The 23,421-nt window shown below is 41.9% G+C and overlaps 1 protein-coding gene across 12 annotated transcripts in view; it reads right to left on the minus strand.

The window, feature by feature from the left end:
- Positions 1 to 23,421, minus strand: part of RHBDD1 (rhomboid domain containing 1) — a 164,041-nt gene that overhangs the window by 57,275 nt on the left and 83,345 nt on the right. For all 12 annotated transcript variants that reach the window (XR_007154994.1, XR_007154995.1, XM_047872321.1 and 9 more), the window contains 3 exons: positions 15,773 to 15,861; positions 12,589 to 12,645; positions 3,321 to 3,464 (listed from right to left, as the gene is read on the minus strand). Coding sequence is in view for 10 of the 12 variants with exons in the window: in XM_047872321.1 (XP_047728277.1) it covers positions 3,321 to 3,464; positions 12,589 to 12,645; positions 15,773 to 15,861 (290 nt within the window). In the remaining 2 variants the exon portion in view is untranslated. The remainder of the gene's footprint in view (positions 1 to 3,320; positions 3,465 to 12,588; positions 12,646 to 15,772; positions 15,862 to 23,421) is intronic.

The following is a 23,421-nucleotide window of genomic DNA, read 5'->3' on the forward strand; positions in this document are numbered from 1 at the left end:
CATGGAGTCTCGTTAGGTTAGTTTCCTTAGAACTAGTTCCATATGCTCTTGAAATCATTCACTGAAAATAAAGTTCTGTGGTCAAAGGAGTTTAGAAAACACTCATGTAATAAACTGGTTTCCCAACTGCAGAATTAATTAGAATCACACTGTTCTGGGTCCTTAAGAGAATATAATTTGCTATATTTTTATAGCCTTGCAGTGTTTCCCAAATCTATCTGAATGCGGTACTTGAGGAGGGGAGAGCGAGACATATGGGACAGGGTTGTTTCGGCTGACCTTCCAAAGTAGGGTGCAGACATCACAATATTTTGCTTCTAAATACTTCAGTGTGTATCTCCCAAGAATAAGGGACTTTCTGCTACTTACCCACGATACCATCGTCACATCCAAGAAAGTCAGATTACTTCCCTAACATCTAATCTCTAGTCCAAATACAGAATTCCGATTTTCCCAAAAACTGTTTTTACAGTCAGTTTTTTAAGGTTCTCATGTTATGTTTGTTATTTCCTCTTAATACAAAACAACACCCTGTTTTTTTCTTTTCTTTTCTTTTTTTTTTTTGACGTGGCTTTTTATTTTTTTCCCTCAGGAGACCAGTCTCATTGAATTGCAGAAATCCCATGTTTCATCTAATTGTTTCTCCATGGTGTTATTCAGCCTGTTCCTCTATTTCCTGTATTTCCTGTATATTGACACTTATGTTGAGAGGCTCAGAGTCAAGTTAAATACTTTTAGGAAGAATATGATGCTGGGTGTCTCATACTCCATCCTAAGAGGAGACACACAACAGGCCATCGCATTAATAACACCGCTAAGCTTGATCAGTGTATTGAGGTGGTGACACCAAATCTCTCTGTTGCAAAGATACATTTGCCCCCGTTACCAGCATTGTGATAGCTTCCTCATTGTCCTCTCAACAACCTTTTAGGTGACGGTTTTTGTAGTCGCTGATGGTCTCTGCAGGACGACCCATTATTTCATTGGGTTTCTTACTAGTTTTCATTTATCTTTTTAAAATTTCTTACAGGCAAATTTACTTTGTGATGTACATGTATGTGAGTTCTGACAAATACAGAGTTGTGTATCTACCACAATAATCCAGACACAGAATAGTTACATCACTTCAAAAAATGCCCTCGCACTGTCCCTCGGGGTATCCTAAATGAAGTTGAGTACGAAGCCCAGGCTCAACAGCTTTGCTCCAACTGTACTTGTCCCATAACATTTCCTGCCATGCCTAGTAGTGATTAAACCCCTGTGTGCATAGGAATAAAATCATGAAAACTTGTTTTAATAGAGGCTCTGGGGCCCTACCCCCAGAAATTAGGACTCCAAGGCTGAGGCATGCTGTTAGCGATTGTGATACTAGTAATCCCTGGAGTAGACACGATGTAATGATATGAGAACGGCCCTAACTCTCTACCTTTCCTTCTATCCGTCCTCTTTGCAACGTGACTTTGCAGCTCCTGCCATGAGGAGGTGGCTTCTATTTCTGCATCCCAGGAGTCTGGGTGGCGACTTGTTTCAGCAACAAGTACAATGGAATTGACAATGCACCAGCATAAGCCTCATTTTCACTCTCTCAGAGCCCTTGGGCTGAGGCCTGGTGGATGAGCCTGGGCCAGCCGGCTGGATGAGGAGGGGTGCACGGCCTCATCTCCACCATCGCCTCACACGATGGTCACTCAGGTGAATGAATGGGCTCATCCGGGGGCAACCAGCTGCAGGTGACCCACCGCAGACACCTTAGCACAGAGGCCAAGCCAAGATCGCTTAAGCTTGGCCAGCTGACCTATATGCTCTAGAGCAAGAAAAAATATTTATTGTTTTTAGTTGTGTGTGTGTGTCTGTGTGCGTCCGTGAGTGTGTGTTTGGTGATCTGTTACATGGTAATAGGTGACTTATACACCATAATTCTGATACGCTTCACCCAAGAAATACAGACTTATCTCTTCTTCTCCATTTCTCTCACCGCCTTCCTCATTTAGGCTTTCATTTCTTGCTTGGACCACTGCTGTCATTCAACCTCCATGCTCACTGCTGCTTCTGACTGTATTCTTTACAGTCAGAAGGCAAGTTGTCATAACTGATGCATTCTTATCATCTAGCATAATGCCTGGTCCCCCAACAGGTGCTCAGTCCTTCTTTGTGGTGCCAACAGATTCGTAAAGCACGGCTCTGATCACGTCCCTGGGCACACAGGACTCTACCGGCATTCACACCACATTCCAGGTCCATTTTCCACTTGGCCTGTTTAATTCTAGGACCTCTGGGATCAGGCCACAGCCTTGCTTCCCACTCTTCTTCCCAGTCTTTTCTTAATGCTCCCTTCAAAAGCGAGGGCTGATGGACCACGCCCTTGCTGCCCGGTCTACGGGACACTGACTCCTGCCTGGAAGGCCTGCCTCCATCTCTGCAAACTCCACACGTCCTGGAAGGTCCAAGTCTTCTGGGAGTGTCTGGTAGCCGTGGTTAAGGAAGAGTTCCCCCCTTTCCCCTGCCTCTACCAGTTGGCCTGAGCCTCTCGGAGCTGAGCACTCCCACCTGAGCACCTGACACGATGGTTACCTGTTCCTTGTGGCATCTAGCAGGCATCTCCTCTACCTGAGATTGCGAGCTTGTTGAGGGAGAGTCCATCTTTTACCTCTCTGTATTCCCTGTGGTACCTAACACAGTCCATGAAACACAGCAAGACCTTAATAAATGCTTATTGAATGAATGAATGGATGGTTTTTCGTCACTAGTAAAACAACAGCAACAGTAATAAGCCAAATTCACAACAAAGATGGCAAAAATAAATACAGTGCTTTTCATATATCGGTCTGTAAAAGAATCTTCTGGAAAGTCTGCTCAAAATACACATTCCTAGGCTTTGTCCCCAGAGAGACTGGTTCAGTAGGTCAGGAGTGGAACCCTAAGTGTGTGATTTGGGGGAAGGTTTGTGGGCAATATTTTGATATACAGTGGTATATACTTGCTTTACAGGTATGAATTCCAAGGCAAACTCCTTCCTTCATGCACCTATGAAATTTTTTTTTAAGTTTCCTGACTTTAATGCCAAAGCATTGTGTGCAGTGAACCTATAAAAAGAACAGCTTTAACAATACATACATAGTCTGGCACCTCATTAGCTTAGGTTGCTGGGAATATGGCATCACACCGCATTCTTTGTAATGACAATCTACACATATTTTTTTTTATCTACATATCCTTTTTATAACCTATTTAAAGTTTAATATGTGACAAATAGTCCTTTTTCAGACCGTCTCACCGTGTGATGCAAGCTTTAAAAAAAGAGAAGGGCGCCAAATTCCTACCTCGGTCCCAGAGGCTGGCTCTTAACGCTCTCTCCAGTTGTTCCTCTTCACTCAGTCCTGCTGTGTATGCGTCATAGTCCCTGGGTACTTCTTCAGAGTAACCTGGCATGCCGTGGGGGTAATAATCCTGATATCTGGAGTAGCCTACAGTCACAAGGAAAAGGTTACAGAACATTGCCATGTACTGTTCTTTTCACTCTCTCTATTTCATTAAGCAAAGACAGTAAAATGACCTATGTCATCAATCTGAGTACAGTGATACTTGCCAAAATAAAACCAGACGACAAATGGAGAATGCCCCCGTGGGGGTGGGCAGTCATAGGTCTTATCACTGTTGTACCCACGGTGCCCAGCGTGAAACTGGAGTGGATTCTTACAGTTCAGAGCTACACAATCCTTGGGGAATGTTCTGTGAAGTGCTCACGAAAGTCAAGGGAATGGCTGAAATGATAGCTGATAGAGCCTTTCTGTCTGTGGCTCCATACAATGAGAGGCAGACTACCATTTAAGGCAGAAACCACAGGATTTCTGTGCTGGGTATGATACTTTGGACACTAATAACTACAGTGAGATATACAAGGCAGTGTCTCTGTAATTATAATTGTATGTCAAAGAACATGGCTTCTGTCAATGGTCCTTTCAAGAAATTGGTTGCTGGGTAAAACGAGAGAAGAAACAACCTGCTCATTAAATGATGCTTTAAGTATCAGACTTACAAAGCCCATTACTAAAGGTCAATGACAGAGCAAAGTTCACTTCTGCAAGGGGTTTCCATCAATCTTAAGTTAATTTGAGTTTATTCCTCACATTTCCTTTAACTGCCCACTTTTATGTAATTTGTTTGGAAGAGAATTTTTTCCCTCTAAAGATTACCAATCTAATTCTGGTGTAATAAGAGAGAAGTTAATAACAGTCTGTTTATCCCTTCTTCTATTATCATAACCTTTGGAGGGGAGTTTTTAAATGTTTAATTAATGTGCTTTTGGTTGTTGATGAAAATTCCTACCCTGTATCCTTAAGTCCTGTGTCGTATGTCTCCATATCATCCAACATAGTACATGCCTGAGTTTAAGCTTCTTATTGGTTTAGTAAGACTACGGGGGGAAAAAAACCTGACAATCAAGCTAAAAAAGAGGAACGTTGTGGGGCAGAATCTGGTTAATTAAGATTTCATATTCAGAATATTTGATAATTGGTCCTGAGGCTATTTGAAAATTTACTTTTGTGTTGGTTATAAATAAAATGCAAGATTAAAAGGGAAACAGTTTAAGTATCTCCCATGGGAATTTTCAGGCACTCAAAAAGTCTTTATTTTCATAGAAACAGTGAAATGATAATAAAACACACTGATCTAGTTTCAGCTGATAATCTAATGTAATGATACACATTTATACAAATATTTGTCATGCAAAGTATATGTGTCTATTCATTATGTATTCATAGCAGCTTTAAGGGGATATAATTGACATACAATATAATTCACCAATTTAAAGTATACACCTCAATGGCTTTTAGTGTATTCATGGAGTTGTGCCATCACCACAACCAATATTAGAACATTTTCATCACCCTAAAAAAGAAACCTGCACCCGTTAGCTATCGTCCCCTGTCCCTCCCAGCCCTAAGTAACCACTAATCTGCTTTCTGTCTCTATAGCTATGACTATTCTGGACAATTATATAAATGGAACCATGTAATATGTGGTGATCTGTGTCTGGCTTATTTCATTTAGCATAATGCTTTCAAGGTGCATCCACGTTGTAGCATGAATCCGTACTTCATTCCTTTTTGTGGCCAAATAATATTCCATGCATGATTATATCACATTCATCAATTGATAGACATTTGGTTTATTTCCACCTTTTGACTCTTGTGAATAACATTCATGGGCAAGTCTTTAAATGGACACATGTTGTCATTTTTTTTTTTTTAACATTTAGTTGTGAGAGACAGAGAAAGAGAGAGCATGAGCGGGGGAGGGGCAGAGAATGAGAAGGAGACACAGAATCTGAAGCAGGCTGCAGGCTCTGAGCAAGCCGTCAGCACAGAGCCCGATGTGGGGCTCAAACCCACAAGCTGTGAGATCACAAGCTTGTGAGATCACAAGCTGAGCCGAAGTCGGATGTTCAACCGACTGAGCCACCCAGGCGCCCCGACATGTTATTTCTCTTGGGTATATACCCAAGAGTGAGATTCCTGGGTCATACAGAACTTCTATGTTTAACCATGTGGAAATGCCAGAATGTTCTCCAAAGAAGCTGTGCCATCTTAAATTTACACAAAGCAATGTTTATGGGCTCAGATTTTTCCAATCTTCACCAATGCTTCTTACTATCTATCTTTGTAATCATAGCCATCCTACTCGGTCTAAGTGGTATCTCATTATGGTTCTGATGATTAATTACACTGAACATCTTTTCATGTGTTTATTGGTCATTTGTATATCTTCTTTGGAAAGCAGTCTATTCAGAGTCCTTGTCTACTCTTACTGATTATTACAATACTCTTCTACCTTGGTACTGTTTTACTACATGTCCTGGAAAGTCACACACAAAATGAATGATTTAAGTAAACATTAAATAAAAATGTTCAGGATTTTGGGAATTAATTCTGACAAGCTTTGCTTCTAAAGTAGTAAAAAAATTAGTGGAAATTTACTAAATACCTCCAATGGCCCAACTTCCACATTGTCTCTCATGTTTCCCATGTCAGAATACTAACATTATGGCATTTAAAACAGAAAAGGATACGAGCAAAGTGCCCGAATCCTCACAATAGTGTAGGACTGAAGTGGGATCTGGATTCAAATTTAAATATGGACACCTTCCTCAAACTGGTCTCTACTCAACTTTCCTATGAAAAAAACTGAGCTCCCACTGCTATGTTGGGGAACACCCACTAGCAGGTTTTATATCCTGAGAGTAAAGACTGCAGCAGTGTTACAAATATTGCTTTCCTGAATTCTCACCAAAACAACAGCAACAACAAAACCTTCCACATAAGGGCAAACAGTTAAAATACAGTCAGTATGTCTACTTCACGTAGAACCAAAGACAGGGGCAACTTCCAAAACATAAGGGAATACTTATGGATAAGTCATTAAATACCATGGCATGCTTTAGCAATCCCTGAACAGAGAGACTGCCCAATTCTCTGGGAGTGCCAACTACTTTACTGCAACAGAAAGAAGCATATTGGGCACTTTCCCATATGGCTCATTACCACTTTCAAACCACTGTGGAAAGTTATTCTGTTATAGAAGGTCTAAGCAGCATTTCTACCTATCTACCTTCGAAAATGTTCAGCTAATTCAACACCCAAAATAACCCCAAAGCACTGAATACCCATTTATACAGATATCGGAATTACTGCATACATCTGTAGAGTTTCAATTACCACGTAAATTTGCTACAATTTGAGACAATGTTTTCTTGACATAGAAAAACATTTTTCTTCATGTTATTTCTTAGTTAAAAAACAACCCAGAAGTGCCTGAACGAAATAAAGTCTACAACTCTAAACATCTGAATATTATAAAATCTAATTTGGTACTTGTCAGACAAAACATAGGGTGAAAAAGGAAAAGCTTTAGTAAGTTAAGTCAGAAAGACTAGTGTGGTTAAAGGTTCTCTATCATCAGTCATAAATCATCAAGAAGACTAAAACTCCCATCAATATCTATTATAATGAGAACAGGTCTCCTAGGACAAAAAATTTTCTTCAGCTGTTCCACTGGCCCAATCAGATATTTTTAAATCTTCATAATAAACATGGCTGGAAAAACCCAACAATCAAACACTTAAGATAAATAACTTTAAATTATATCCTGCAATGAATACCAGTTTAATATTCTTTTGTAGCTATATACTTTGGCTCTGTAGTAAAAGAAATTCTGGTTATCATTATTCTATTAACTACTCCATCTGTTCCTTATACACATACCAGGATTTCATGGCAAAAGAGATCAAGAAACACCACCAAGATTAGAAAAATTGGTAACAGCTTTTTAAACATTCATGAGGTTCTTTGACCTATAAAGACTCTTCTAGCTAAGGACGGCCATATTAAAAATAAATCATTACTTGTAAGAGATACACATGCTCTCATACAAGTTCCCTAGATGACCATTAGCATGGCCACCTGGCCTTATGTAGCTCTGCTTTTGAAGAAATCCAGTCACTTCAGAGGAAGGAATATAAATATGGTAATCTTACAGGGGATAAGAGAGAAAGGTAAAAGAGGCTTTTATTTTTGCCCTTAATTCTCTGGTCTGTGTGTCTGCTCTGTGCGTGCCTCTTCCAAATGAAGGAGGAAAGGAGCAGGTTTCCCTTTTTACTATTTTTTTTAATAAGTGCCAAAAAAAAAAAAAAAAAGAGGAAAGAGAAGACAGTAAGGGGAACTGCCCTATTTCGTTAGGATAAATCAGCAGAATGTCTGGTCCACCTCCTATCCCTGTACGATAGAAAAAGCAGAGGCTAGGAATTGGTGAGTGGCACTTTTGGTCCTGGTTTTATCACTAACTAGCTGTATGACTTTAGTCAAATTACTTAACATTCCTAAACTTCAATTTCCCAGCTGTCACACAAGACCTTAGGACTAGGGAATCTACAATAGTTTAAGACATACATGTCTGTGCACAAGTATATTCTTATTATTCTCTTTGTCCAGAGGAACATTCCTGTTACTTTTGGGGATTTAACAAATCAACCAGGAGAAAGGCCTTTTTTCCTCTACCGATGCCTAGTGTTAGGGGCCATGTTCTCTGCCAAGTAGAGGGGATAAAGTCAACAGAAGTGAGAAATCACAATGGGAGAGAGGACCAAAATGGGTCTTCCTGTCCAACCCACCTCTTCCGAGTTACATGGGCCAATAAAGCTCTTATAATTAAATCAGTGTAAGCTGGTCTCCATAACCAACAGATGAAAGGAATCAATGCTCTTCCAAATGAGTATATGTATCAGCTTAGTCAGTAACTACTCATTGCACTTATCGTTAGGTGAGTCCACAGACAGAGGGAGGTGAGCTGGCACTCCCCAACACCTGTTCCTCTCCTGCACCAAGACCACAGTTGTAACATTTTAAGCATTCAAATTAGCACAGGCAAAAGCCTCAGAAGTGAAATCTTTTCTTGGGGCAGCAACAGTATTCACTTCTATGGTTCCCAAGTCTATGTAAACCCAATCATCTAAGCCTATGATTTTTGTTCTTGATTTCATTAAAACCACCTGGGTAGTTAAGAAAAAAAAAAAAGTCCAATTCCCTGTATCTGTCCTCATTCTGATTTAATTTGTCTTGGATGAATTCAAGGCCTGGATATACTATAAAAACTCCTCAGGTGCTTCATATGTATAGCCAGGGTTGATAATCATGATCCAAACCTTTATAACTACATCAAACACAGAGCTTGAATATAACTCCAATAGTATCACTCCACTGATTAAATCCTCCAGTGGCACTCTGACACATTCTGGATAATCTCAAACAGGCTCTTTAGTAAAAGCCTGATAATCCCTTTCTTCCCATTGTTTTGCTTAACTTCTACTTATTAATTCAAGACCCATTCTCCACTTCCTCTGAATAACCTCCACCAACTGCAATCTTACTCCTCCTTCTCAGGCTGCACACTGAATGTACCACGCTAATACTGTTGAAATGGATTTCTACCTCTGCTAGAAAGGAGTAACTGGAACTGAACTAGCCCTTCCACCATACTCAAGTAGAAAACTGGAGAAAATATATGAAACAAATAGACATTTTGAAATACAACAGACATTGTATAACAGGCAATACAAGATTTTGAGCCTTGAGAGAAAGGAAATAAGCCTGTAGGTGCTTCCCGGACTATGGTACAGGGAAAGGGGACATGAGCAGGTGCAGCAGGGTCCTCGTGATGAGCTGACATTTGCAGGGCAGAGTATAGCAAAGGACAAAACTAAATGTACAGAAAAACCTTCAGAAATCTGCATGGGTCCTCTGGAGATTTGGCTGAATTATTAAGCCAGGCATGTGTGGGTGGCCAAGGAAAGAATGATGAGACCAAGGAAAGAATGATGAAGATCTACAAGTTGACCAATTCTCAGAGCTCAGGCAGGGCTGGAAGATCTCTGTTTCCCAACCAACCAGAACAGAGAGCCCTTGCTGAACAAAGGCCATTCAGGAAAGACCCCAGAAAAGTGATACCTCAGTTGTAGCACAGAATTAGCCATAGAATAAGAGTTATTTTAGACTCACCTTAAAGAACTTAAAAACAAGTGCCAGAGGGATCAAGCTGATCATCAAGAAACTTAACTCTGTGTCAGAACAAAGTTTAGTTTTCTCTGAAATAAGATAAATTCAACACCGCAAAATACACAATGTCTAGTATCCAATCAAAACTTACCAAACAAAAATTGTGACCCACAACCAGGAGAAAAATCAGTGTGTATTGTAGCAGCTATATATATATATATATATATATATATATATATATATATATATATATTACATATATATTTATTTATGAGGGGGAGAGAGAGAGAGAGGAGGCACAATTAGGAGCCAGGGACTTTGAACATAAATATTATAGCTATGCTCGGGATTTAAAGAAAAACATGAATATAATGAGAGAAGACATGAAGGACAGAGAAGAGAACGAAATAGGACTTCCAGAGCTGAAAAATACAATATGTGCGTGGAAAAATTCACTAGACAGGATTGACAGCAGACTCTACGTTGTGGAAGAATCTGAACACACAGCAATAGAAACCATCCAAACTGAAGTCCCCACGTACCCAATTACACAGCATCTCAGATTTTTGTAAGACAAAATGAAGCGATCCAACATTGGTGTGACTGGAAATCAGAAAAGGTGGGGGATGTTCTTTAGTAAAAAAGCTGGAAAAATGGATTACCAAGAGATCTGAACTAGAAGGAAATGTTTAAGAGAATTCTTGAGGCAGAAGGGAAATGATAAAAGATGGAAATTCGTATCTACATAAAAGGAATCTCCTATTTTTGTGAAGTAACTCGCACAAGCCCTGGGTCCATCTCTGAGCTAAGTATGTGATGAACAGACCCAAGGGGGGATTAAAAACAAAAAAAAAGCAGGGGCACCTTAGTGGCTCAGTCAGTTAAGCATCCGACTATTGATTTTGGGTCAGGCCATGATCCCAGGGTTGTAAGATTGTGGCCCATACTGAGCTCTGTGCTGAGCCTTGAACCTGCTCAAGTCTCTCTCTCTCTCTCTCTTTCTCTCGCCCCCCTTCTGCCCCTCCCCCTCTCCTGCACTCTCTCCACTCTCTCTCAAAATAAAGAAATAAATATTTTTTTATTTAAAAATTTTAAAAAAATGCAAAGGCTTTAAAAACTGAACTGCTACATAACCCGCCACACAAATATCAAATTAACCCATGAGAGGTACATGCATGAGAATGGATCAAATAGCACAGTAGAAGATCTGAAAACTGAATTGACATTGGAACCTAATCACCCACAGAAGGAGAGACAGAATTTGTGTTCTAAACCTGAAGAGAGTGACTGCCTGCACAAACAAAAATGTCAATATTTTATAGACGATGTTCACAGGATCTGGAATCTCACAATAGTAAAAAAAGTCACCGTCAAAATTACTGGAAATCCCAAACTAAAACAAAATGGAAGATAGTGACTAATGCTCAGGATTAAAAGACAATCAACAGATGTCAGCCCCATGAGCAGACTGAGAGATTGGAATTACCAGACAGACTATAAAGACGATCCAATGACCAATGACCATGATCCATGAGATAAAGTGAACACTCTTGAAATGAATGGAAAGATAGTTTTCAGCAGAGATAGAAACCACAAAAGAGAACCAAATGGAAAGAGTAGATGTGGTATTGTTAAAAGCCGCTGGGTGGGTTCAATAGCAGAATGGAGAGTACAGAGGAAAGAGACCATGAACTTGAAGATAAATCAGCAAAAATTACCCAAGGTGCAGAACACAAAGGGAAGAAGTTTGGGGGGGAAAAAAGGAGCCTGAAGGGCTTGAGGAACACTATCAAAATGTTTAGATTTCATGTCATTAAAGTCTCAGGAAGAGAGGAGAAAGCGACTGGAGAAAAAACATTTGTATAACTAATATCTGAAATCCTCCCAGATTCAGTGAAAGACAAAATACATGAGGCAAAAACTGACCAAATTAAAGGGAGATCCAGAGAGTTCTATAATCATACTTGGGAGATTTTAACCCCCTTCTCTGCACTGACAGAAAACTTAGAGGTTAGCAGGATCAGTAAGATATGGAAAATTGGAGATATGTATGTATGTATGTATATGTGTGTGTGTGTGTGTGTGTGTGTGTGTGTGTATATATATATATATATCTTCACACACAGACACGTTAATATATATATAATTCTCTGTACCTATATTATTTAAGTCAGGGGTCAAAAAGCTACAAATGTGGTCCAAATACAGCCCACTGTCTATTTTTGTAAGTCAGGTTTCACTCATTTGTTTATGAATTGTCTCTGGCTGCTTTCATGCTACAAGGACAAGTTGTGACAGAGACCATGTGACCATCAAAGCTTTTGGAGTCTAAAACGTTAGCTATCTGGCCCCTCACAGAAAAGGCTGCCGACCCCAGTTCTCTAGTGGAATGACTCTAAAAGACACCTAGACATCCACAGCTATGGTTTCTTTAACACCTGTCTGCAGAAACTGGCCCCAGGCACTACAGGGGGGCCTCCCCAGCACGGCACACGAGGGCCTTAGTCTGAAACAGGTCATGTGCTTTAAGAGGAAGTGCTTTCTACATATTTGTAAACCATTTAGAAAAAATATATTCTCTTCTTTAAGTCACATGGTATTAACTATTAGAGGAACGCCTACCTTAGCCTCTTAGGGTAGGCATGATTCCTCCTGAATGTGCAGGTGGGGTGGACCGTGGAGAAGAGTAGATCTGAAACTAACTTGTAACACTCAGTGGGCAGTGTGGACTCGTAGACTGAGAATCCAGTACTAGACCCGGATCTAGCATGAACCTTCCCATGCCTGACAGACCTCATACCAATCACACAATATTCTCAGGCCAGAGTCACCTCCTTCCCCAGCCTTCCTTACCAAGTCACCCAAATATGCTCCCTGGGCTCTGGCTCCATCTAGCTTCCAGGCATGATGGCGGCTCCAGTACATACCTGCAGACGCTACTCTACAACAGCACAAGCCAGTATCACCTTAAGGCAGCTCTGTGGTGGCAAACACTGTCATTTTAAAAAATAAAATGTATTCGATGAAATAAAGTGCTTACCTGGACTATTAAAGTAGTACTGCTGTCCTGGGTAATGAACAGGGGAGGGAAAATTGCCTAAATATGAAGGAAAACAGACATTTTAATTATAGCCATAAGGATTCCCCCACCCCAGCTTTACGGAGGTCTGATTAACAAATAAAAAAAACTGCATGTATTTGGGTTGTACAACATTAGTTTTTAAAAGGTATATAACATGATGATTTAATATACACATACATATGACATGACTGCTACCATCAAGTTAATTAACTAACACCTATCACCTCACAATAGTGTGTTACCATTTTGTGTGTGTGTGTGTGTGTGTGTGTGTGTGTGTGTGAACATAAGATCTACTGTCAGTAAATTTCAAGTATACAATACAGTGGATGTCTACTCACAAGTGGGATTGCTATATCATAAGGTGTTCTATTTTTAATTCTTTGAGGAAACCTCCATACTGGCTGTACCAGTTTACATTCTCACCAACAGCACACAAGGGCTTCCTTTTCTCCACATCCTCCACCAATGGGTATTATCTCTTGTCTTTTTGATAATAGCCATCCTCACACTTCCCCATTTCGATCTGCATCACAAAGTTACAGTAACCAAAAAGGTACTGGCATAAAAACAGCCACCTCAACCAATGGAACAGAACAGCCATAAGGCTTTAACTGATGATCTTGCCAACAATTCGGAGGTTCTTTTTAACAAAGCCAAGGTCATTTCAAATGATTTCTAACCAACTGTTAAAATAAACTCCCTTCTGTCTGGACCTAGCCCTATCGGGAACAGAATATGGGAAACCCTCTACGGTTCCTTAGAGGTTCTAGAGGTTCCTGTTGACCTAAGAGGGTCTCTACCTCTAAAATAAGCCTGGGCATAGAGGCTCCTGTACAAGTGGAGATGGTCTGGTGTCCAGAGAACCTGCTGCCAGATGACTGTTGGGGGAGCCATGGTTCTTACCATTCTAAAGGGCCTTTCCCCTTCCTTGTCCCTAACAGGGCAATAGGACAGTCAATTCAGCACTACTGAAGGGAGGCGGTGTGGGGAGTAACAGGCAGGCACAACTTCAGTGTGATGCTCCTTCTCCAGAAGTTATCAGGCAGATGCACTTGGCTATTTTCCACAAGGCTCTTGGGTCACCTCAATTCTCAGGTCACCCTAGATCTTTCTCCGGCTTCACCGGAAAAAAGGCAGAGAGACTATAGTCTATTTGTAAATAGCACTGAATGTTTGTTTCAACTTTTAGTATCTAATTTTCTATTGTATTACTTTGAAAACATGATGTAAAAAAAATAGTCGCCCAGAACATAGGCAAAGTTTCAAGAAGGAAAACTAAGAGTTGAAATGGTGTAATTGTGGGGAAAAATCCTCTTTAAAATCAAAACTCTTCCCTAAATTCTGCAAGAAAGCTTTACAAACCACTTCAACTTCAGATACACATAGAAAATGAGACAAAACATGGGGCACCTGGCTGGCTCAGTGGGTAGGGCATGTGACTCCTGATCTTGGGCATATGAGTTCGAGCCCCAAGTTGGGTGTGGAAGTTACTTAAAAATAAAATCTTTAAAAAAAAAAAAAGAAACAAAACATTAAACTTGCAAGAAACATTCCTTTTCCCTTATCAGTACTAAGGCGCATTTGGGCAACAAAGCTCATTACTAGATTTCCATAATTAAGTTGTATCAAAAATATAATGAAACTGGACATTTTCAATAAATGCAGTTCCCGCTGTCTCCTCCAAGCACACACACTGGAAACACAGTAATAAGCAAATGTAGGGAAATGGGAATCCGTTTAGATGCAACACAGCCTGTAAAAATCATCTGAAAGTGAACACAACCCGCTAATAAAGACGGCAGTGCAGTGCCTGGAAAGCTTTCTAATATCATGAATATTATATGGTTCTCAAGAATACCAGTCATCGGCACAAAGTGTGAAAACAAATTATTTATGGTTCAAGGAAAGGTAAAATAGTCTCAGAAGATTTCTTATGAATAAAAGATGAAATATTGGAACTCATATGGTCTATAAAACAAGTGTCTGCAAAATAGTTTTCCTATAAGTCAAACACAGTATAGCATTTTAAATTAAGAGGGCTAAAAAATTCATATATTCTAAATAAAATAAAGTATTTTCATTGAACATCAATTTGACAGGAAAAAAAGCCAGAAAAACAAAAACAAAAACAAAAACAAAACAACAACAACAAAAAAACCCCAAACTTTTATAGGCAGAAGCCACGCTTTAAGCCATAGCACACTTGATTTGGCCACGCATGAATATGCATCTCACCCACCAAGAACCTAGGGGTCATTCTGAATTCTTGCAAATACTGGCCTGCACTTCGGTCCAGATTTTTCTTTTTTAACTTTGCCTTGTACATATATTAATTTGGGGAATATAATGGAAGAATGCATTATTTTAAATCCATTTTAGGGGTGCCTGGGTGGTTCAGTCAATTAAGCATTCAACTTCAGTTCAGGTCATGGTCTCACGGTTCATGAGTTCAAGCCCCGCATCGGACTCTGTGCTGACAGCTCAGAGCCTGGAGCCTGCTTTCAGGTTCTGTGTCTCCCTCTCTCTCACCTCCCCTGCTTGTGTTCTGTCTCTCTCTCTCAAGAACAAATAAAAAACGTTAAAACATTTTTTAAATTAAAAAAATCTATTTTAGTTCTCTGCATTTTCAAGAAAATCATGGTTTTCTGTGAGTTCCCTTAATGCTGCAGGTAAAAATACCACAATTTGTCCCCTAAGGAAGCTTCTGGTTCACAATTTGGGTTTGCAGACTCTTCTCTGGAGCAGTGTGGGGCACATGTGCAGCCGGTGTTTGGCCTCTTGGTTTTAAAAAGAGCCTATTCGGGGGGCGCCTGGGTGGCTCAGTCGGTTGAGTGTCCGACTTCAGCTCAGGTCATGATCTCACGGTCTATGAGTTCGAGCCCCACGTCGGGCTCTGTGCTGATGGCTCAGAGCCCGGGGCCTGCTTCGGATTCTGTATCTCCCTCTCTCTCTGACCCTCCCCCGTTCATGCTCTGTCTCTGTCTCAAAAATAAATAAACGTTAAAAAAAAAAATTTAAAAAGAGCCTATTCGGGAATTCCTAAGCTGAACCACAGGGAAACTTGGGGTGGCTTCTGTTTCCATTAAAATTAAGATGAACTTCCAACCTGTTGTCAGGCCAAGGGTGTTTTGTTCTGTACCTGCACACATTTCCATGATTTTCTTCAGAGGCCCAAGAGTGTACATTAGTCCGACGAGAATCCCGGCCAGATGCCCAGCGAAAGAAGTCCTGGGAGAGAAGGAGACCCTTTGTGAGTATTTGCTCTGCCGCTGATTAGACACATTCTGTCTTCTCATTAGGCCGGTGCATGTCAATTAGTCACAGTCTGCAGGCTTTGCCCCCCCTCACGTCCTTTACGCTGAGCAGCATTTAACTCTGTCCAAAGAACGCTTCCCACTTTAAAAAAAAGTACAATGAATAATAACCACCACATGTTTAAGATGCAGTTTCCCCTCCTTGACCAAGAGAAGGGGGCTGGCTCCTTCACAGCAGTGGAAGCATTTTGTCAAGACAAACCCATCTGTTTCTTCCAGTTTTTCTCTGTGGCTCTTATCCCAAAACATAAATGAAATCCGTTTTCTCTGAATTACATCTCAAATTATTCAGGCATTGTGAGGCCCCATATCTCCCCGTGTAGCACAGCCGATTGCGGATTTTTATACACCACCGACAAGTGAGGCAAAGAGCAGGAGCAACCCGGCAGAGGAAACGGAGATGTCCACACCCCTTCCCCTAAAGTTGCCTTCATGTGTACCTTTCAGGCCCTTAGCAAAGAGAAAAAAATGTAAACGTCAAGCTTGAAATATGAGATAGGGCATTAAATTGGTTCCGTTCTTTTTTTTTCTTAATTTTAAATGTTTTATTTATTTTTGAGACAGAGAGAGACAGAGCATGAGCAGGGGAGGGGCAGAGAGAGAGGGAGACACAGAATCTGAAGCAGGCTCCAGGCTGTGAGCTGTCAGCACAGAGCCCCATGTAGGGATCGAACCCACAAACCGCAAGATCACGACCTGAGTTGAAGTCGGACGCCCAACCGACTGAGCCACCCAGGTGCCCCTGGTTCCATTCTTCTTAAAGTACCATCTGAGACTGGCAATCACTATAAGTGACTCAGCAAGCCGCAGCTAAGTCTTTGTTGAATGAGTAAAAGAATAAACAAAGGTCACCTACTGTCTCCCTCCCTCCCCACACCCCCACCCCTGCTCTTGCTCTCAGTGCATCCCACACTCTGCCATCAGCTGTTCTAGAATGGTGGGTTAGCCATGTCACAGCCATCCGGTGAAACTCACTGACTCGTCTGCTTCCAGAGCACTCCAGCCCGCAGCCAAGGCATCCCAGCACCCGGCCTCGCTCATCCCTTGTCCCCACTCTCATGGCCCACTAAGTCCATCACTGCACCCACCACCAGACCCCCACGTGCTCAAAGGGGACCACAGGTTGAACTGAATGGCAGGCACCCCTTTCGTAAAAATCGTGTCCCTCCTTCCTTCCACTGTCTTCCCTCAGCAATGCTGCTTCTGCCTTTACTATAGCATGTACTCGGCCTACCGGGGAGGGAAGTGTTAACTACACATTGGCCCGGCTGTCTCTCTCTCTGTCTCTGTCTCTGTCTCTCTCTCGCTCTCTCACAAATTCTCTGAGGGCACCAATGATGTCTTCTTATTCATCTTTTATGCTATATTAGAAACTAAAAAGAAACAAACAAACAAAGGGTCAAGTGTATGAATATTTCCACAGCTTAGGGAAGTGACCTTCATTCCAGAAAGTTATTAAGGAGCCAGATGTAAACTCCAAGAGCACAGTGATTTCTGTTGTTTCCACATATGTATGACACACCCCAAGGGCCATGCCTGGCACTGGAAGACACTGGGATGTGGGTTGAATGAACGCTTCAAGTGTCCCAGGACACCAGGAGGCAAGTTAAACCCATTATATCTTCAACTCAGAATGCACCCCCTGAGCCACGGCGGTGATGAAGCTGAGGGGCTGACGTTTACTCCCCTACAGCAGACCTAGACTCAAAGCCAACACACATTGCCTACCTCAGCAGCAACCAAGAGGGCAAAGGCCCTGGAAAATCACAGGCAAAACAGCCACAAGTCATTTCCACTGTCTTAGAGCTAGCGAGAAGACTTGTTAGGTCCCAGGAAAAGAAGAGACCATGGAAGGCTTCAGAGAAAAGACCAGAGGAAGCCGTCTACAGGCAGGATGGCACTGATGTTTGTTCCAGGAGCTAATTCACTCCCACCGTTGCCCGAAAAAGCTCCTGCCACGTTCACACGCACTGTCACAATGCGTGTGTGTCTGCATGCATGCACATACACGCTCGCCCCCCCCCCACCCCCACAATCATCCCTTCAAGAGAGCTATTATCTTCATCAGATAGATTTACCTACAATATGTGCAACCTGATAATAAAAACATAGGATCAGACGCTCGGGTTCCCATTTTTAGGGGAAGAAGAGCATGAGCTATGCTTTTTCTGAGCTTTTCCAAAAAAAAATAAAATTGTGCTTATTTTGTTCTATTTTTAGGCTACATAAAACCCTTCAAATAGTTCTAGGAATGGCAGAGAAAGTGGTAGTTTGAGGGATACAAAGGAGAGGCCAGAATCAATTTTTTAAAAATAGTAACCTCGATTTCACAGAGAAGAAAATTGCATCAACGTTTTTTAACTTTTTAACCCAATCTTCACGGTGAATCATATAGATACAAAATAACACGGGAGAAAATTTCAATTTAGAACTCCAACCTATTAAACAATCAATCCTGAACCTCATTTACAATTTAGAGTACAATGCAGTGAAATGAATTTCTTATCTCTCTAAATGAGTTTGCAGAAGTTTGAATTATAATCTAATTGTCCTCATGTAATTGCGAATAACTGGGGACGGAAAGCTGGCAGACCAGAGACCATATTGCACCATCATCCGACATTCCGCATTTTCACACAAGTCCCATCTCAAAACCCTAGCTGTCCTTACCATTTAAGCTCTATATGGGTGTTCATCTCTTAAAATAAGAGATGATGATCATCTCAATCAAAACTGAGGGTTTTGCAACATAACACACAAAAAAAGGGACATGCCACACGGGGAAGGAAACCTAGGCTCATTCTGAGAGGCAGTTACCCTTCTCCATGCCGTTGGTAACCATCCGACAGACCGCCTCCCTCTCTCTCGAAGGGATACCCGTGTCCTGAGAGAGGAAATGGACCCGTGGGCAGGAAATGGGGCTGGAGACGTGTCTCCTTCCCAGCAGGCAGGGTGCCCAGTCCTAGCACCTGGGCACTTCGTCCCTGCCGCTTGGGGGTGCTGCGGGGCCACAAGGAGGTCCTGGGCTTTGGCGCAAGACAGTTAACAGCTTCAGAAGCAGACCGCGTTATGATCGTAACTATATACATGAAACAGACGTTTTGATGCCTGCGTTGTCCGAGGAAGCTCATGGTTTCATAGCATCTGTCCGCAAAGTATGTGCTCTACTCCGTTCTTAGTCACCCCCACAGGCTGATGCCCCACGTGGCAGGCTCCTAGGAACATGGCTTCTTCTGGGCCTGATTAGGTCTTAGGCTGGGACTGAGGATTTGGTGATGGCCTGCCACCTTCCATCCCAATTCAAAGTAATTCTCAGGGACAGGACCAGCCTCTTCAACCCAATACCCGTGATGTTACCAGTGCAATAAACAGCCTGACACTAGCACTCAACAAATTTTTGAAGGAATGGAGCAGTGGAATTAAAACTGCATATAAAATGCCCATTTCTGATATACGTTACAATTGCATTCTGAAAACACAAGTTAGGCACGGTCACCAATTAACAATTGTTTTAACATCACATCTCATCCAGAGAGAAAATGATTAAACACAACACCCTCCCCATCCTGCATACTTAGACAATGTATTACACAAAACACCCTCTCGATTAACAAAACAGCAACACCAAACCTATTATTATATCCCAGAACTGGTCACTGAGAAGCTTTATTTCTTCTGATAGCTCAGTAGTGACTCCCTTTAGAAAGCATAACAGCTATAATCAAACACCGATTGATGGCAAGGTACAGTCACAGGGGCCAGGCGCATTGCTGCCATGTCCAGTCACACAGGTTGTGCACCACGCAAACAGACTACGATGAGAAGAAATATCATTTGTCTGCGGTCTCGGGCGTTTCACAAAGATCCAATATTCAAATTCAGATCATCACGTCTCAACTTCGCAGAAAGCACCCATGTAATTTCATTCCAGTTGGGGCCTATGTCTTAATCCAGTAGTTCTTAAGCTTGTTCAAGTTCTAAGCCCCTTTCAACGTCTGATGAAAGCCACAAATCCTGTCTGCAGGAAAATTACACATACACAAAATGTCACCTATAATTTTAAGAAGTTCGCGGATGGTTTGAATGCCATCCACGGACCTCCGGTTAAAGACCCTTGCCTGAAGTGAAAATAATTCATCACAAATGGGAGAATTTCAAACACTAGCCCCAAGTCTAAACATTTCCTTTGTACTCAAATCCTAAGACAGGGGCAGCCTTTTGTTTGGATCACTTAGGTTTATTAACACGCCCCGTCTCTTGGCTGGGCTGCTGCTCTGTAGTGGTGTAACCAATTCCTAGATTCAATTTCCTCCCTGCCCAAATCCGACTGTTAGTCATTCTTCCAGCTAAAGCCTGAGAGTAAGAAATTCTGCTACTCTCTGTATGTCCGAAAAGATCTTTCGTTTCAGCCTCCCATCTGTCCAGAGGCACAGGATCAACCACTGCTGCTAAAAAATCTCAGTCGGACAGTCCTTCATCTGTCTTTTCAGATTTTCTCTTTATTTTGGATACACTGCCATTAATACCACAACCACTCCAGTTGTAGACTTATCGTTTTGTACAACCCTGAAAAATCATTAGCCATTACTGTTTGTCCTGTAGATCTCCAGAGATGCAGCGCTGACACAGAACTGGGGCTCAACTTGTGTTTGTAGGAAAAAAAAACTAAAAAAACACAAAAAATATTGAAAGGTTAAAAAATCAAATCGCCGTTGGTGCACGTCGCTTATAAGGGATAGTGACGGTAATTGTGGACCAAAACTGAGATGAAGGTATTACTGTGTGTTATATGTCAAATGTATTTCAATAAAGCTGGGAAGAAGATGATTGAGGATTTCAGTTATGCAAACTATATGCAGATATTATTAACACCAGTACAGAGGGTTCTTTCCAATCATGCCGGCATAAACTGCTTCTCACTCCGTTGAGAGGAGACTTAGAAGGTTGAGCTAAGTGGTTATGCAAAATGTTCGTGCTCCCATGTGCCACTGTTAAGGAATCAAAAGCCTAAGCTATGATTGAAAGCTGTGACAAGCTATAAAGGTCCTCCTCTGCTAAGTGGCAAATTCTTTCCACAGCTGAAGAAGCTGCCATCTCAGGCGTAGCTCAGAAAACAGAAAATGTATTACTCTAAGACATAATCTCCCGGTGTGTGCAGAGCAAACGACCTCATTAAGGACGTAGCCTGATGGAGACACAGTGTTAGACAAGGCAAGAGGACACGGTAAGGTAAGAGGCGGTCAGCTAGAAGGGGGCTGCTGTAGCACGTGTTCCAGAATTTCCTCCTGTAAAAGCAGTCTGTACCGGGCTGGAACTGCATCTAACAGAAGTTCTTAATTGTTTGGGGCTCTTAATGAACGATCCTAATAAACTGACCTAACAGCCACAAGGTGTGGCAAGAGGTGCTGAGGTTTTTGAACATTCATGCCACTAGGAAAGACCCTGGTAGGACTGCTTCTTCCCAAGATAAACTGTTCTTAAACTGTTTGGTTTCTGTCCTGGATGCTTTCTTCAACCACTACGCCAGTACGTGTCTTTGGCAATGGCGATTTGGGAGAGACTTGGTCTATACATTCTTTCTCTTCACCACATTCCCCAGCACCTCCTTCCTGCCACTGTTGGCTGCAGAAGTAAGAACCAGTCCTCTTCCAATATTATATTCCCTCCCAAGGGAGGCACTGAAATGTTGGCCACGTAACCACTCTAATATCCATGTGCGTTTATTAAACATGGCACCAACCTCGGGCCTGGGGCTGGGAGCTGACCACTGACATTTACTTGACTCCTAGACAAACATGATCTGGACAAAAACAAGAGTGCTGAAAAGGGATGAAAAGTCTCTCTTACAAAAGGGCTTCCAAGATAATAGATGATGCGTAGCCATTCCTTGGTTCTTGGTCCCATGGCCTTCAGCCTGGAAGCAAGATAACTTCATGAGCTGATTCAAGAGGGTAGCATTCATTCATTCATCAAATATGTACTGACTATTGCGTAAATAAGACAAACACAGTCGCTGCCTCGCGGAGCTTACAGTCTGGTGGGGGCACACACACTCTCTAACTGCGAACTGTTTCAATGTAAGGAAGCAACTCTACTTTCCCTAGAGTAGTCTGGGATGGCTCCTTAAGTGACATCTAAAGTGACATCCATAGCATTTGGAGCTTGTATGCCTGGAGGGGAGGAAGGAAGCTTCACACAGGGAAAAGCACACAAGTAGGGGCTGTGAGGCTGGGAAGAACCTGGTGTGTTTTAGGTGGCTGGAACATAGTGAGTTAGCGAGTGAGCATGAGGACATCCTACAGCATGAGATGAATTTGGAAAGAGGCGCAAACACCAGATCTTATAGGCCATATGTGCCAAGGGGAGGAATTTAGGTTGTTTCCTGAGTACACCGGGAGGCCACAGGAGAATTTTAAATGGGAGAATTTTTCACGATGATCTACTCTATCCAGTGGGAGAGCAGAATCTACAGAGGCAAGAGCCAGCGTAGGAGACCAGTAAGGAGGCTCATGTAGCTCAGATGAAGAATGAGGGCAGCTTGGAAGAGGGTGGTAGCAGCAAAGGTGGGGAGAAGTGAGCGGCATCTATTCTGGCAGCAGAGATGAAAGAACTTGCAGTGGACTCCATGTGGGGGATGCAGGAAGGGGAGAAATCTAGGCTGCTGCCTTGTGCAACACGACGGACAGTAAAAGCCTTGGGGCGCCTGGGTGGCTCAGTCGGTTAAGCGTCTGACTGTGGCTCAGGTCACGATCTCGCGGTTCATGGGTTCGAGCCCCACGTCAGGCTCTGTGCTGACAGCTCAGAGCCTGGAGCTTCAGATTCTGTGTCTCCCTCTCGCTCTCTGCCTCTCCCTCGCTTGCACTCTGTCTCTCTTAATACTAAACAAACATTTAAAAAAATTAAAAAAAAAAAAAAGGATGGACAGTGGAACCCTTTACTGGGATATGGGAAACTGGGAAGAGGAGAGGGCAGGGTGGGTAGAGTTCAAAGCTCAGTATTGATGTGTTTCGGGACAGATGCCTGCAAGACAACTAAATAGAGGCAACTAGTACAGTATTCAGTAGGAAGCTGGGTACCAAGTTGGAAACTGAGTGTAAGAAGAATTCAAAATACTGCTCCAGGATATTTCATGTTATTTGACTTCTAGAATATTTGTATATACTAGGACGACAATATATCTTTATGTATATAACACAAGACACATTATAGACACACAAATATACATAGATGTATCTAAAAATAAGATTTAAAGAAGGTACTGTACATTAAAAACAGCAACAGATAATGGGGGGGGGAGGAGCAGGGAGTAACATCTTCCTTTCTATTTTCCAAACTTCTTATAATAGTGTTTTAGTAGTTGCATTTTTTTTTTTCAAATACAAAGGGAACAGAATTTGGCAAGGCCCTCGTTTAAAGAACAGCATTTCTCTCACCAGTGTGGTGGATAAATCTAAATGTTTTTGTTGTTGTGAGG

Source organism: Prionailurus viverrinus, chromosome C1, assembly GCF_022837055.1.
Source record: "Prionailurus viverrinus isolate Anna chromosome C1, UM_Priviv_1.0, whole genome shotgun sequence".
NCBI classification, from domain to species: domain Eukaryota; kingdom Metazoa; phylum Chordata; class Mammalia; order Carnivora; family Felidae; genus Prionailurus; species Prionailurus viverrinus.